Below are 17337 nucleotides of genomic sequence, written 5' to 3' on the forward strand. Positions count from 1 at the left end.
TAAACCTCGATATAACGAAGTTGTACTTGCGGGCGAAAATTTCGTTAAATCGAGAATTTCGTAAAATCGAGGTTTCGATTTTACAGTTAATTTAACCAGTTATTGAGGTTTCAAAACCTTGCCCATCGCTCAGAAACAACTGCTATGTAGTTACCTCTCCACTTAATGCGAAATTTGCACTAAAACTGGCCGCGAAAATTGTGTGAATTAAGAGCCTCAACACTTAGGCAATGGAATTCGGATAGCCGACCGTAGTTCGTGTCGTCGTAAAACCGGCGCTTTTTCCGCAACGCCTCATTAAATATGATAGCAGACTAGGTTTTCACTTTTTCTTTTTTTATTTCGGTCACTACTAAACGCCGCTGTTAGTCCATTGAACCCGCGTCCGTGCCCCGTGAACTTCACCCCGGCGAGGTGCTGGTTCAAAGTTACGCCTCTTTTCGTCCGTTTAGTAGTAGGCTTAGCCGCGGCGTTGAGGGGTGCGGCGGGCCAACAGCGGAAGGGTGTCTAGACTTTTTATATGCACAAAGGCTCTGCAGTATGGGCGCGTGATGCAACCACGACACTCGAGATTGAGAATTGAGCGGAGTACACACGGACCGCTTCACTTTGTGGAGCAGCGCTTACGTGCTCCCGCTAAAGTGGAAAGCTTACATTGAATATCTTCTGGCCAAATTTGATTAAGCAATTACTTGTATGCCCGCTGAGCTCTAAAGAAACCGATTTCTCCGCATCGCAGCTGTCTAATGAACACGTTTTGACCACGTTCGGAGAGCAATTTATTGCCACCAGCACTCGATGTTCAAGCCGTAGTGAAGAAGTCCGTAAGTAGTGCTTGGCGTTTCTTGACCAGGGTGGGCTTTACGTGACGCTCGTATGCTGACAGCGCTAACAAGGCTTGCTCAAACATTCGCGTGCGCCTGCGTGCCTCCGCAGAACGTCGATGGCATCCATCACTTCGGTGGCCGTCGGTCTATCGTCGACAGGCTCTTGTTCGGAACACTTTTCTTTCCCTTGGAGTGCTCATGCTGCTTATAAGACTCATCTAATGATGGACGAACAAAATATTAATGTGGTTATCAGCGAGCACAACTTAGGGCAGCAGCACCGTGAGCAAAGACGCGTAGAAAAAAAAAAAAAAAACACTTGAAGTAGGCTTCGGCAGCCTAAGCATAGAGGGCGCTGGCGTAGGCAACGATGGAGACGTCAAAATGGTGGCGGCACTATTAAACCGTCCATGACCGCTAGCGGGTTTTGAGCAGCAGCTTTTATCGCTTTTAATTGTTGTCAACCGCATAATTCACCGCTTTTCTTTCATTTTAGCCTTTTATCAGTAGATGTGAGTACTTAATGTTTTCAATGTAGGCTCTGAGAGGCAAAATAAAACGTGCCTCGACCGGAATTTCGTTCTTCCTTCCTCGCCGTGACTTCGTTAAATCGAAAGCGCCGCACAAAATTACTTCGTAAAATCGAGATAAAAATACATGGATTTAGCAAAATTTTGGTAGAAAACTAGAAAAAATTCGTTATATCGCGAATTTCGTTAAGGGGAGACGCGGGTCTTGGAATCCCGAAATTTGGCCAAAAAATCGATTTTTAGAAATCGCCATTTTCGGAAAGTAGAGCTATTTTTCTACCGGTTAGCAAAATATCCAGACCCAGGAGTACGTATTTGAGCCATAATATCAATTTATAGCACCGACGCCCGCTAAAATCGGCCAAGATTCGACGCGAAAATAGCATTTTTTCGACGACTCGCCCCTCGGGTTCTACATGCGCCACGGCGTCCATCTTGGTCTCATTCGACAGCGCGTCTTTTCGTTTTCAATTCCCCGCCAGAACCACTCCGTTTCGTCCGTTGGTTGCGAGTAAAACTGGGGTAGAAAAGAGACGGATCGCGCCGCCTAATTGGTTACTGGCTGCACGTGACCGCAGGGCGCAACCTCATTGGCTGGGCGCCGTGGGTCGTCTGCTCGGCACTCTCATCACAGGGCAACGGCTCATGTATTCGTCTATGCGAGGACCGGCAAAAGCCCCGCATGGCGTAAAAATAAAGTAAAGATGTCTATCGATAACCGAAAGGAAGAACAGGCATTATTAAAAGCGCCTGAAATACGATTTTCTGCTCCTGTGACGACGACTTATCACGAGAACGGCGCCGAGACGGAGGTAGGCTTAGCGCCCGCGCGGGCTGCCGAGACGATAGCGTAGCGATATGATTACGCCTGCGGGGGCACTAAGGTGCGTTTATCTTTCGATCAGCAGCAAATAGAAAGAAAAGAAATGATAAAGTGGAGGATGCCGCATGCCGACGTCGCAAGGGAAGTGTGTTCATTCTGTTATCAACGATGCTGCGGCGGTTCGGCCCGCACTAAGGTGTGCGCTTCCTCGTCGGCAGGTTACCATATAGATGAGCGATTTGAGAATTATAAATGTTCGCACTGTGCACAATGTGCGTTGGTGACGTGATATACGAGTAGATTAAACCGAAAACGTGGTTATCCCACCTAGCCAAGCGCATGCACGTTACAGAACAGTGGCGGGCATTCCGTTACCAGCCCCTTCGCTGCTACTCACTTCACGTGATGCAAATCCGATTTGATTGCTACAAATGAAGCAGTAACATAACAAAATAGCGTTTACAACTGTGGTGCACGCTCGGCACCTCAGCCCTAGTCTCCAAAGAGAGACGGCGCGATGCCAACAGCATAAAAATTGCAGCAACGTTCTGGCTTTGCTTTTGTTCAGTTTTTCTGCCAGGTGCCATCTGTAGACAGAGGATTTCATAATTTTCCCACCAACTGATCTCAGCAAACTTGGTATGCTCGTGTTGAGCGAAACGCGAGCTACATTCTAGAACCTTTCTTTTTTTCATATGCTCAATAGATAAAACTGTCACTTGTAGTAAAACTTCAACTGCGATTTTCTCAGCTTCCCTTTTTTTGCATATGTGCCTAGCCTTACAGGGGTTTTGAGGTAGTTTTTTTAAAAGGATTTCTACAAGTGTTATACCGTTGAATTCGGGACAAAATGAACTGCATGCTGAAGCTATTTTAATTGGCTCATTTTGCCTCAAATAAATGTTATGAGTAATAATTAGAGGTCATTAAGTTTTCAGAAAACTGTACTTGGCTTAATTAGATTAATTCTATCCAATCAACTATTTTTACAGGAATATAAATAGCTTCAGCATGCATGGCAGGTCTTAAGCTACACATCCATACCATTTATTTAAAAAAAATTGAATAAAAAGTTCCTTAAAGGCCCGTAAGAAATTACTTAATTAGGCTCCAGTGTTTTCTTTATAACTCAAAACATAATTCTACCACTTGAAAACTAATTACATATTTGAAATGAGGAAGACAAAACACATATGCACAGTGATTTTCATTATCACAGACCAATTAATAAAAAAGTTCATTTCAAGACCCACGTCTCCTCTTAAATCGAGGTTCGTTATATCGAGGTTCAACTGTATATGCATGTGCAGCGTCAGCAGTGCAAGCATGCTCAATGGTGTTCAAAAGTTCAGCACTGTTGCAAATCGGCACAAGGTACTTCGGCGTTGCTCTGTGCACGTGATACGCGCGCAAAGTTGTGTGCATTGCGGGGAAGTTCGTGCGCGGCGGTGAAGCCAGCTCATCGAACATGCTAAAAAGATGGACACCAACTTCTATCCCAGGACCTTCATGTTTTAGGCATGCCAGAGTGCTGCTCCCTGCACCATCGCAGCCCCCTACTCGACAGGCATTAAACCAGTTAAGCTTGGCTCTTGTCTCTGCGTCGTCAGAATGGAAACAGCTCCCCTGCAGGCCACTCACCCACCACACTACCACAACATGACAGAGCTCGGTCCTTCGATGCCTTCGCCAATGTAACAGCACCAGTGAAGCAATAAAGCTTACACATGACAGTGTGCACTCAAGAACACAGCCACAGCTGCATTTTTTTCACACACAAGTATATAATGGTAACTGCACTCCTCCTCCACTTGCCTGCCTAATACACAGCTGTGCCGAGGAGAGAGACTATTCACCATTCCCTATTTTCTTTTTTTCCCCCTACTTGTAGTCTTTTCCCTGGTGATTTTATCATACGACTGCAGTAACCAGCCTTGGGATTCTTCCTCTGCGTGCCCAGGTGGCTGGGGCAATAGCCAGGCTGCTCTCCCCCTCACTCACGATGGGTCCGGCGTAGGCGGGCACGCGGGTGGTGATGGTGGCAATGGCGCACACGCTGTCCTCGCCGTTGCCCAGGGATGCGGGGCTGCCCCCTCCCGGCCCCAGGTGGTGCGGGTGCCTGGGCGGGGAGCCCTCGTCGTCGTGCGACCGGTGCTGCGGGGACATGGTCAGGATCTCGTCCAGGCTGGGCCCCGAGGGCTCGTCCGGGGGCTCGTCCGCCAGGGGCGTCCCCGGGGGGTTCTCCGCCCCACTGCCAGGGGAGGGGGAACACGGGTCAGCTCTCAAAGGGCTGGCTGCCAAGGCTCCTTGAAGAGCAGAGGCTGAGGCTCCAAGTTTACACTCAACCACCCTGTTTTTTAATTTTTGCAACTTCTTTTTACTCCTCATGCGGTAGCACACTCATTACTCACCAACTTGTTTTCACTCTTTTATCCAAAGCATGTGTCACACATAAAATTTCGATCAGGCCTGTAGCAGCTGACATTGCGTTCACCTGTGAACTCCTTCGAGTTCATTTTTTTACATCACTGTGCAAAAGAAGGACGAGAGGTTCCTCAGCACCGCGGGAAGGGACTCACTCAACAACGGGGCTCTGGCTGACGTCCTCCAGCGCGCTCGCCACTGCAGCTGCCTCTGAAGACGAGGCCCCGTCCCCTGCGCCTTCGGCTGGCTTGCCCTCTGCCTCGTTGGCCTTGGGCCTCTTGGCCGGCGACCTGCCGGCGTCCTTGTCGTCGGCTGCCGGCAGAGGAGGGGGAGTGGCAGCACCGCCTGCCCCTTCTGAGGCGGCGGCATCTCGGAGGGGCGAAGGCGAGGCCGCAGGTGTGGCAGCAGCGGGAGCAGGGGCAGAGAGCTGTCCTCGGCGGACTCGCGTGTAGCCCGTCTCGTTCTTGAAGTTGAGCACGGCCGTGCGCAGGAAGCGGTTGGGGATCAGGTTGTTGGGCGAGATGTCCGTCTCGTGGCACACGGGGCACTCGTGGTGCTCAGAGTCCAGCAGCGCCTGACGCACACCTGGCAGCGGGAGGGGGGGCACAGGGGCGGAGGGGATCCATTGGTCTAGGGCAGAGACGGGCACTTGGGCGGAGTGCCCCACTTCATTCCTCTCCTAGTTTAGGCCTTTTGCGTCTGACAACACTAACAGGGCTGCCAGAATGAGACAATACAGCGAAACCTCGTTACAAGCGACACTGTTACAAGGGACACTCGGTTACAAGAGACATCTGAATAAAAGCGGTTTGGTTTGGCCTCCTATGTTCAACATGTTAGCAACATCGCGTACAAGAGACCTTGGTTACAAGAGACACGTTTACAGGGTCCCCTTGAGTGTCCCTTGTAACGAGGTTAGACTGTACTGTTAAAACATCGCCATCAGTCCCTCATTTCTCAGGGAGGGGGGGTTGTTTGGTAATCAAAGTCAGTGAAACTCTGCAAAATACCAGGGACCAACAGGCTGCGTCCTCATGAAGCTGCCGAGGGGTATGGAAGGCAGGAGAGCATTTAAATGAACATGTAGCGACGAGATACTTCTATTGAGCACACTAGGCTTTTGCTGCACAACTTCCCAACATCTCTCGTTGAAATGGGAAGATCAAATTTCCTTTAAAACAAGCTAGTGGCTAGCAGGGGTGAGTTCCCAAGGGGTTTGTTCCTTTTGAAACATCAAGTAGACCCGTGAAAACATTCAGCATGCTCTATCTAATCGGCCTTCTTCATAGCCCCAAAAGACCCAGTCTCAATAACATGCTGACAAAAAGTTATTGGGTGTTTCTGAATCTGGGAAAGAGTGAACACCATTCAGATCAAACAACTGCAGTTCCAAAATGCCGCCAAAGCGCCTGTAAAAAATTTTGTTTGCACGGAGTAAACAATGCTGCAAACGCGAGTCTGGCTTCCAGCTATCCCCACTTGGCTGCATGCATTACAAGCTTAGCCCAACATGCCTCACACACGTAGAAGTGTTCCTGGGAAGCCCCAATGGCTTGGCCTCTCAACCAATTGTTTGCCACAGACACACCTAAGTCTGTAGCGTAACAACCATGCCCAAGTCACCCCTGCATGCGCAAACAGAGGCACAGCTCGCAGTGTTTAACTGACGTCTTATTCCACAAGGGACAGCCATGAGGACTGAATGGGGGGCGGCTTCATGCCCATTAGAGTGACAGCGAGGGCCGCACCAGAACCCGATCGCAGAAGAGGAGGAGGGACTCACAGTCGTCGCAGAAGCTGTTGCCACAGCACGGTATGAGCACGGCGTCCTGCAGCAGGTCGTGGCAGATCATGCAGAGCAGCTCGTCGGGCAGCTGGGGCTCCTGGACAGGCGGGGGCGTGGGTTCCCGCACAAAGGGCGGCTTCTCCTTCTTCACCTCCTTGTACGCCTGGCTGCACGGCCAGAGAGGGGGGGCTCAGCAACCACAGCGCTGCCCACTGCCACTCGCGGTAAGGCTGCGCTTGCTGCCAACAATGCCGGCTCACGGAGCAGCTCAGAAGGTGCCAACGCTCAACTCAGTGCTCCTCCAAAGTGCAGTGCACCATCTGCTGGTCATGGCTCGTGCAACAGCTGTGCAAACGTGCGTGCAGGACGGTTGTGCAGTCGTGTCACACCCAGGCCACACGCCACCACATCCCAAGCATCCCTCCTTTTCCAGTTCAATGACGCGACACAAGAAGCTCGTCCAAAGAACCATTTCTTTTCTTTTCCCACATGATGTACACAAACGCCGAGCGTTGGTGTCGACGGCCGAGCTTCAATCCTCCCCAGCCTCCACTCAGCACGCACCAACATCGCACTACTCAAAGCAAGAGACGGATGCTGCTGGGGCGTGGCTTCCTTCCACGAGAAGGTCGACTTGGGAGGTTCCTTGAAGGCACCCATCGACACCAGGACTCGGATGAGAGTTTGTACAGACCACGCGTACTGCTGACCTGCTGGCGGTCTCTTTCTCTTCTTCTTCTTCCTCTTCCTCTTCTGCTTCCCCACTGTCTTGCGGTGGCTGGTCCAGAGCTTCGAGGTAGCCACAGTCCCAGCTAGACAAGCCATCTGCCGATTCCCCCGGGACTGGGTCCCCAGACAAACTGCCCTTCGCGCAGCCGCCCGAGTACGAGGGCGACACCCACCTGTAGCGACTGTCAGGCACCAGTGAGCCCAGGCCACGAGCAAACAAAAGGTTAAACTAAATTTGGGGGCTTTAACGTGCCCAAGCTACGCCTGGACTATGAGGTGCACCGTAGTGGAGGGATCAATTTGGATCCCCTGAGGCTCTTTAACGAGTGCCGAAATCTTGACACCAAAGCATTTTCGCTTCCATCTGAAAAGCCCCACGTGCAAACGTTTCCCTCCCAGCACAGCATGATTAGTAGGTGAACCCACCCATTTTTGGTGTCAATCAACCTACAGTGAGTGGCTCCAGTTAAACTACTGTGATATCAAATCATCAATTCAGTGTAAATTAAGAGCTTTTTATTTGTCTCAAATAAGCCTGCCAAGCTGGCAGGCCTGTTGAACCCTTTCCCTGTGCAGGGCAGTGCAAAGCTGTAGTGAACCCTTTCAGAATCACTTGGCAGGCAAGGCTTCCACTCGTTTAGGCTCATATTTCGCACGATGGTTGCATCTTATGGCCTACCTTAGTTTACCATCAACATAGCACTCGTCCAGATCTCTAGCAATCCAATGAAAACAAGCTTTCGTCTAGGAGGAAATCTTGGCACAACCTCCCTAATGAGCACTAGTGGCGCGCTCACTCAGTACTGCAGAAAAGCACCCCTCACACATACATATAACTCCCTCACCGAAATGCCATTCCCACTGGCAAGGAACGAAAAATCTCCACGGTGCGCTGCCTTTGAAGAGTTTTCATGATGGCCCTACATCACACAACGGGGTTGTATCTAACAAAAAAAAGTAAAGTGTGGAACATGGGACACACGGCTCCTAGGACATGTAAGACTGTCTAATGGACTTTAGAAGATGTTCTAAAAGCATCTTCACCTTAATACATCTCCCAAGATAAAAAATTGCCGCAATAGTGGTGAAAGGCTGGAGAAACAGTAGAGCTGCAAGACGACCTTGCTTCTTCCAGTTTTGCCAAGTTTTGTTAGGTTTCGTGATCTTGCTAGGCTAGGCCAAGTGTGGAGGGGTGAGGCGAGGTTCAGCCGGGCTTTACAAGGCCGTTCCAGTTGGTCCCCCACACCGACAGCGGATCCCAGGGGGGGAAGAAGCCGGGATGACCCCCTGTTTCTCCAGCCTTGCACCCCTAGTGCAAGCTGCACCATTTTTCTTTTTGCATTTTAGTAGCCCAAAAAAAAGATGATCACCTTTAGAATGACATGCCCCTTGTGCTTACACTCTCGCAGGCGTGAAAGCTGGCTTCACTGTTATAATACCCAATCTGCAGTGTGCCCTCTTTACAGGCAGTGTTTTTTTTTTTTTTGCTAACGCCACCCGACTAAGCTCAAGCTTAAACAAAACAGCTCCACCATTAGAAGCGTCGTTAAACTGAAGCCACGTGACAGGAGTGTGAAACAAGCCCCTCCTTCTCCTCCCCAGCCTGTGAATACGAGCCTCGTGTCAATAAATGCCTCGTGTCCACCAGGGGCCTCCCCTGATGCGGGTGATCCCAAACAAGGTGATACGGTCGAAAGCGTTGTCGCCGCCACCCGTTGGATGGTGGTGACGGATGCCTGAAGAACGTAGTGCCACTCTTGCATCCACCCCTTTGCCATGACCAGCTCCTGTTTGATGGCCGCACAAAGACCGTGCACGGGGGAAAGGTGCAACGAATGATGGGGGAAATCCACTGTGTTTCGACCATCCAATGTGTTTTAAAGGGCAGCTCGTTGAATGAGCCTGTGAAATATGGGTGCATAACTCAGAAAGCACCTGGCCGTAACACTTGGCAAAATCCACTGCCACTCACTGTGACAAAGTATACGAAATTATGACCCCCAAATGTGTTTTTCCTCGTACACCAGTACCTCACAGGAATGATTCATCAGGAGATGAAGTGTCGGCGTGCACAGGAGAATGAGTAGCTCTGTGCAGACTACAGTTGGACAGAGCAACAGGGCCACTGAAGAACAGGGCAACAATGCCCAAAGCACTGTAAACCAATTAGGCAACAGGTCCTGTGAAGTGTCACAGGCAACACAAAGAGGTAAAGCAGATATAAAGTACTGAGGAATCCTGGGCTTGCAAAAGTGATGGGGGACCAATGAGCAATGAACTACGTTGATATGTGCCACATTGTCAAACAATGCGAGTTTTCAGCAAAGTCGCCCACGAGCCCTTTTCCATGCCTGCCTTGTTTGTGTTCAGCTTTCTTGCACACTTGCAGAGCTGTGAAAAGAGCCCACTTCAGTTCACGCACTGAGGTCGAATGCACTTGCAAGCAGCAACGCCACTTTTTCAATGTGTTAGCACATGTTTCCTGGTGGGGTTGCCGAAAAACGCAGCTTTTTCAAAGAATGGCCAGAACCTGTTGGCAAAAGACACGGCCAGAACTTGTAAGCAACATCCTCTCTAGCGGGCAATACAAAAACAAGGCCTTGGTATCCCGATATAGTGCCACTGGAAAAGTGTCACTGCATCAATGCATATGTGTAATACCCCTGCTACACTGGGGTCCAAATGTCATTTGAACCAAATGTCATTTGACTCAAATGGGTTGCTTCAAATGCCATTCAGAATCCGCCGTGCTACACTACAATTTCGATGGCATTTAAAAGCTTTCACAACTGTTCGCTGGGCTGTAGTGGCGCTGTTGTTGCCCCGTTCCGTTTTCGTACACTAATACAACAATCAAACTTAGGAGCAGTCCGAGGCAGTAAAATGATATCAAATTAGAAGAGACACCAGTTTTTACTCTAAATATGGCTGCCTTGCGTTGTTTTCTTTTTTTTTTTTTTGCAACTGACCCACTGGTTTTGAGAGTATGAAAATTAAATATGTTGATTTCGTATTCTAAGTAGATAAACAGTGAACAAAGTTTCACAAACAACAATATTTTGTTTGTTTTACGTACGGAAGTATTATATTTTTTATTGCCGATCGAAGACGCTGCGTCCGAGAGTGCTGGAAATGGCATTTGAAATCTTAAATGTCTTTCTCGGTGCTCATTTGGCTCAAATGTCATTTGAGCCAAATGGCATTTGAAGACCTAGTGTAGCAGCACAACTTGGCATTTGAGTCAAATGACATTTGGTTCAAATGACATTTAGACCCCAGTGTAGCAGGGGTATAACATAGTGAAGCTGAACCGAACTCAATTTGAGGCTCGGTCTCTGTAAAGCTGGCTGCTTTCCCCCAATTGTACGCTGCAGTGAAGCTTACTCACAGGGAGGACAATGAGTTTTGTGTTTCGCAAAAGTGGCTTTTTTTTTTTGCATTGCGTGCGTGTTTACAATAGAATCTCGATGATACGGGTCTGGGTGATATGAATTTCTGAGAAGTCTTGGCAAGATTGCATTGTTTGCAGTGGTCAAAATTTCAGCTGTTATGAACGAACCTGCGCGACCCAGCAGATGATAGGAACGAGCCGGCGAGGCGCCCGACTGCCGAGCAAGCGACGGCGACGTGAGGGCTCTCTCTCCTCTCTTTGTCACTCTTTCTCCAGGAACGGCCAGGCTGTTGTTTTCTGCTCATGAAAACGCGTTGCGCTCACCGCAGGCGCACTGACGCCGCCGCGAAACCACCCACAAGGTGCGCGGCCGGCAGCGGCAACCTGGCGGCGGCTTCAACCACAAAGTGGTGCGGGCCGGGCTGCTCCAGCGACCGCTTCAAACCGCTCTTTAAAATGCCACTCAAGGCACACACGAAGTTGCTTGTGCAGTAAAGGAGCAGATAATGAGGTCGAAAACAATACTATAAAACATCATCCGCGCCGTTAGTGAAAGCGTCCATGAAATATCTGCTGGGGTAGCCAGCCTAAAACATCTCCAGCAGAGCCAACCGGCTGTCTCAAGCGCTTCGGAACTGCCGCTGTGAGGCGCACGCCTCCCCCTTGGTGCAAGTCGCCAAGCTTCTCCCACTGCCGCACGCGTCGCGTGTCATTTTCCGACAGAGGCAGAAGCTGCCGCAGGCGCGGAATCGTCCATGCAGGCGTGAAACAATTGCACGCGCAACGCTGACGCGCACGAATCGCATACAAAAATGCGCCATGCGGTTCATGCCTTGACTTTTGCGGCGTGCAGTGAGCTTGGGCACTGCGAGTGAGGAGACGAGTGTGAAGTTCTACGCGCTCCAGAAAAGACTGCTCGACAACATGGAGGCTAAAAAAAAAAAAAAAAAGCAGAAAAAATCGCGATTTCTTTACGCGAAAGTAAGAAAACAAATGCCGTATTTTCCGGTCTATAAGTCGCATCTTTGTATAAGTCGCACCCCCCTCAAAATGACAGTTTTTCCGAAAAAAAAAAAAAAAAACGTATATAAGTCGCACCGGTGTACAAGACGCAATTGTTAATTAGGTACACTCGTAATGAATCAGATCGTTAGAAAGTGCGGCTATAGTACATGATTGCAGCGCCCGCCGCCTATGAACGCATTCCCCAGTAAGGAGGGCTAGACACGTGCAATACCTTCCAAAGTCTAGACAGAACTAACTTCTCCAAAATAGTTTATTGATACACACAGATGGCATGTACCTACAGACAGTGTCAAGGCAAAACCATCGAAGTCCTCTTCCTCCGACTCGCTAAAAAATAATTCGCAACTTCAAGTGGGAGTTCCGCCGGCGCATCGCTGTCGTCGTCTAACTCACTCATGTCTTTTTTGCCAACATCGTCAACACTTGCGGACCGCATCCCTCCGGCCTTTATGAACCTGGCTAAAACTGTTTTTGTAGAAATGGAGTCCCAAGAGTCGGAGACCCATTTGGCCATCTTTCCAAACGTCGCACGCTTCTTGCGTGCTGTCGTAAATCACCTCCATAAAGGTGTCATGGCGGATGAAAGTGACGTGGCGGAAGCGACCCGAAAATCAAAACTTATCAGCAATCTGTCATTTCAAAAATTAGCAGCACGTTTACCTTTTACCTCGTTAAGAGGAAATCTCTGTCATAACTTATAAGCTGCATTTTGTTTTTGCAACTTAGTTTAATGTTACTTTTAATTTATTCTGAACTGTAGTTACTGCACATGGCAGGATGTGGCACGCTTGTCGCAGGCCATTATCATTGTTTTTGACTAGAAAAAGCTGCAAATTCTTTGGTTTAACGTACCCAAGCGACACATGGGCTATGAGAAACGCCGCAGCGGTGGTCTTCGGATTCATTTAGACCATAGAGTTGCGTCTCTTAACGTGCGCTGGCCATGCGCAGCCGCCGAGAACCAGATTTATTTTCATACATAAGTCGCACCGGTAGATAAGACGCACCAACGAAAATTTCAGAAAAAAACTGCGACTTATACACTGGAAAATACGGTAAGTGAAAACGTTTTTTAGTCTGTGTTGTTTCATACGAATCTTGGATGATACGAATATTTTTGGCACTCCCATGGGATTCGTATCATTGAGATTCTACTGTATATGCCAGCCTCAAACTCCACAGACCCCCATTTCAGAACTGGAAAAAGAAAGAAGATGGCATGGTAGAACAGGGGAATTCATAAAAGCCACCCAAGAGTACAGCTCCAAGGATTTATGCCTGCATAAGGTTACTGCTGCTGGCTCATGAAAAACAGCATTTTTTTTTAACACGTAACATGGAAACAAAGCTTTTGGCGTTTTGTTACAAGACTGACACACAAATATGGCACTAGAAGTGCAGAAGCCAGTCAGATGGTACAGTGTACACAACCATACGTAAACAAGATCATAATGGTTGAGTAGTGCTCAAAGCGAATGGAGAAAAAAAAAAAAAAAGATTTGGAATATCTCCTCAGGTCAAGGGTCCATGCTTCGAGGACATCATCCACCACATGCACATTCTTTTCAGGAATCAACGAAAAGGAGAGACAGACAACCACCACCACTGCCAACATTGCCGTCACCTTGGGAGTGGCACTTTGCAACCCTTCAAACTGGGGAGCCATGACCAACAGGTGCACTTCCACGCAACAAACCAGACGTCACTGGCACCTTTAGACAGTTCTTGGTTACAGCTCAGTTGCATTTTTCAGCCTCCTTTCGTCACGGCCAAATCTTCACAGTACACGTGGAATAAGAGCGGGGGTAGCACGTTGCAATCGTACAGCAAGCCCAGCGTTCTGACATGTGCATGGTTCACGCAGCAGTGGAGACTAAATAAAAATGTCACCAGTGCAAACCCAGCTTGCCAGGTCAAGTCCCCAGCCAGAATCCCTAGTCTTCGTACAATCACCGGGACTTAATGCGTTCAAAACCCGACTGCTCTCACAACGAGCGCTCCGATTCTGCACTGAGAATGGCAAGTGCAGCGGTGCCCTGCGGCTCGCCCGTCAATTGAAGGAGAGAGAGAGACGGCACTCACTGGTCGATGAGAGGCACGGCAAACTCGCCCGTGCTGGTGAGAAGTGCCCCCTTGTGGTCGGGACCGTCCACGGTCACCATGAAGCTCCGGGGGATGCCCGTGCTCCGCTTCACCTCAATCTGCACCAGCCCAGGGGCCGAGAGAGGGGGACGACGGTGAGCAAGCCAGGCTGCGCCTTCGTAGCTGTTCCTGCCCTGCTCAAGCGAATCCCGCCCCCTTAGTCAGTCGCTCTTGGGCCAGAAAAGGCCGTGAGCAGAGCTTGGCATGAATGCCAGCATAATGCACGAGTGGCTCTTCTCGTAATGACAACCACCCCAGTACTTTAGAGAAGCAGGTTCCCACTGGTAGCTGGAAAGACAGCAGCTAGCTGGCTCACGTTGTTGGTGGGGCAGTTCTTGATCCAGTGGCCGCTCTTGCCGCACCGGAAGCACGTGTAGTTCGGGGGCAGGGGGCCCGTCATGCTGCGGCTCTTCACGTACCTGCACCCGGCATCACATCGCACTGCTACAGGGACAGCACTGAACTGAGAAGCCAAACAAGAGGGAAGCACGGGTGCGGCGGCTGGGAGGAAGCTGGCAACTCTTGCCGACTGATTCAGTTAAAAGTGCAACATCAGTACCTGTCAGCAACATGCATAGTTCAACACACATCCAACCAGTTCACCACTCTTTACAACCCTCCCGCAGTGGTATTTGTCAACAACGATGTTGAGGATGGTAATGGGCAAGTTAGTGTCCCATCACAAAAGCACACGAGCCCGCGGCCACCTCTCCTCCCTTCCGTCCCGTGCAGCCCAAGAAAGCTCACTTGGACGGGTCGTACTCCTGCGATGACTGCGACATCATGGCCTTGATCTTGTCGTCCTCACTGGCCGTCGAGTTGGCCAGGTCGGCCGTCTGCGGGGGCACCCCAGACAGCCACAGCAGAGGGCCACCAGAAGGGGAGAAGCAGAGCCAGGGGGGGGGCGAGTGTTAGAGCAAACAACCAGGAGGCACAAATGGGCAGCACACAGCGCTCTTCTCTCCCTCCACCTAGCCTAGGAAGCTGGTGGGATGGTTTGCAACTGTCACTCTCGAGGCAGCTGCGTTGGGGGCAGCCACTCGCGAGCAGACTCACAGTTAACCACACAAATCACTCGTGCAGCTTTTTTCTCTCCAGTGCGGCAAATCAGAAGAGACCTCTCTTTTACCTGAATTGGCTGTACTGGTGCAGGCCATACAGCACATGTTCATTTTTTTACTAACGGACATCCCCAGTAGCACTTTGCACTGTTCTGCATGACAGTGCACAAATCTGCAACAGCTGAGGTAAAAAGTACTTTCAGTGTTTGTCAGTTCTTTAGGGAACCCCCCGTACTGTGCATGTGACACTCATTTTCTTTAACGGCACTATGTACAAGAAGACCAGTCAAGAACTGGCCATTCTAGCAGCTGTTGCTAGTAATAATCTCACATCTCTCCATGGGCGTCGCACTTGCCCCCTGACACAACCTCCAGCTCTCCCCATGTGGTCTGCAGACACACCACATTAGTACTCCTTCCTGGGTATCACCTGCCCCTTCTCAGTTCACCCCAGTGCGAACACATGCCCACCTTGGACCCTCAAAGAAACAGAAACCCACTGTGAAAAGCACTGGAGCCTCCTTCACAGCCTTTCCAAGAAGAGGCCTCATCCCATCACTGTGCTTATTAACACAACGCAACACAAACAGTCCTCAACTAATACAAAGACTTGCTCAGGAGGAGGCACTGCACATCATCAAAACACCCCGGCCTCTTCCCTGCAGGGCCTTCTGTAAGCATCCCCAGCCAACCTCCCCACGGAAACAGTCCCTCTGTCCTGCCGTTGAGCTCACTTGTACCCAAACACAATGTAACTAGAGCCAGTTCGGTGCAGCAGATGTCCCGTTCAAATCTATTGCCGTAAGCTCCGATTTTCCCCCCAGCATCCCTTTGAGCTACATGGAAACTGCAAGAGGTGTGAGAACTCGCATAAAAGCTAAAACAACACAAACAACAAAGCCTAACTGGTGTTCTGCAAGACTGCAGAACACCAGTTAGGCTTACGCCCTGCTGAACGGCCACTCTACAACCAGAGCAATGTTAGATGCCACCAGCACTGCAACGGATCAATCCCTCACAAGAAATTCAGATATTCAGACAACGTTTACAGCAAAGGCAGGGGATTTCGCACCAATGTGCTTCATTAGCTGAACTACGGTCCCAGTGGGCACAGTCATGGGCAAATGAAACACCAGAACACACAAATAGCGTGATTTCTTTCCATGCAAGTCAAATTGATGGGTGGCTTTATTACACTAACAAAGTGGGGAAAGGGGGCTTCCCGAATATATACCAATAGTGCACCATTATGGACCTCCACAAACAGTGTCTTTCAACCGAGTGTTTTGCTTCATATTTTCGTGTTCGCATTTCATTCGCCCAAGACTGTACATGTGAATGAACCAAGGTTTTACTACAGTAGAAGCTCGCTCAGCAGCACTTAGTGGGAAAACAGAACTGCCACAACCTTGTTGCAATTACTTGGAGTACTCTTCTGTAGGCTTTTCCCCCTTTTAGCCAAATGAGCATTGCACAAATTGTACTCCAGCCAACTTTTGCCATTCATTCAACCAAGCCGTGTAAATGTCGAGGACAATTGCATCCCAGTAACGAGATAGAGTTAGGGTGCACGAGTTAGGTTATTTTAGGCACCTTGTGTTTGCCATTTCGGACTGCTCCGCTCTGTATTTTATTTGCACATACAATTCCTATGGCGGGAGCAGCTTTGGGGCTGCCCAAGACTGCTCAAAGCTGCTCTGGGCTGACAAATGAAAGAGACCGCCTATTTCTCACTACAATGTGGCAGCATCCCAGTAATTCACTACAAGAGTTGCAATGCCTCTGTTTTAGCAGGTGGCACAAAGAAATGCACCACTGTGCTTAGCAAAACCTAGTCCCTTTACTAATGTTCTATCCAAGACTACCCACATGTAGTACTCATGTCCACACAAATGACAAAAAAAAAAGCAAAGCTTGCATATAAGACCACCCTGCCGAAATGTATGAGGGGGGTGCTCCGATGAAACATATAAAAGCTGTGCCCTCCTGTGAACACAAGCGCTAGTGAAAGCAACACACATTCACAAACATGCACCCTATTCCTTTTCTTTGGCACTTTTTGGGCAGCTACTATTGTTTTCTAATTAATCAGCTGCTTACAAAGCAGCTCGCTAAAACAATCAGAACAAGTGGGCAGAATGCCATGACCAACTATAATCAATCCTGAGAGGGCAATGAAAAAACACTGACCCTACGAAACCTGATAATGCATGCCGGCAAGTAGAAAGCAAAGCAAAGCTTATGGATGGAAGAGCCCTACACTGAAAACAAAACTCTGATCACGTTTCGGCATTTGACAGAGGCTTAATTTAGGGCACCGTTTGACGACAATTGTGAACAGGGAATGTGGCAAATATCATTGCATGAACTGGTGTAAAAAAAGAAAAGAACATATTTGCAAATGCCTACATTTCCTTAAAAAAACAATGGCAATGCTAAAACACTGAGAGGAAGTTATGGGCAGGCAAGGAATGATGCCTTTTGGTGTAGCTGTTGCCGCACTCCTCACATATATGACAAAGGATGTAAACTTCGCAAGCAGACCTTGCATTCTTTGACAACCACGCCAGTGCTACATCCAGCGCAAAGGATTAACGC

The 17337-nt window shown here is 49.3% G+C and overlaps 1 protein-coding gene across 2 annotated transcripts in view; it reads right to left on the reverse strand.

Annotated features, from left to right (window-relative positions):
- Snama (something that sticks like glue) overlaps nucleotides 1-17337 on the reverse strand; it is a 71615-nt gene that overhangs the window by 22450 nt on the left and 31828 nt on the right. For both annotated transcript variants that reach the window (XM_077669816.1, XM_077669815.1), the window contains exons 6-11: nucleotides 14426-14514; nucleotides 13995-14097; nucleotides 13619-13737; nucleotides 6388-6557; nucleotides 4760-5189; nucleotides 4182-4431 (exon numbers count right to left, since the gene is read on the reverse strand). In XM_077669816.1, the coding sequence (XP_077525942.1) occupies nucleotides 4182-4431; nucleotides 4760-5189; nucleotides 6388-6557; nucleotides 13619-13737; nucleotides 13995-14097; nucleotides 14426-14514 (1161 nt within the window). The remainder of the gene's footprint in view (nucleotides 1-4181; nucleotides 4432-4759; nucleotides 5190-6387; nucleotides 6558-13618; nucleotides 13738-13994; nucleotides 14098-14425; nucleotides 14515-17337) is intronic.

Source organism: Haemaphysalis longicornis, unplaced genomic scaffold (genome assembly GCF_048455015.1).
Source record: "Haemaphysalis longicornis isolate Haplotype H1 unplaced genomic scaffold, Haemaphysalis longicornis Haplotype H1 scaffold_5, whole genome shotgun sequence".
NCBI classification, from domain to species: Eukaryota; Metazoa; Arthropoda; class Arachnida; order Ixodida; family Ixodidae; genus Haemaphysalis; species Haemaphysalis longicornis.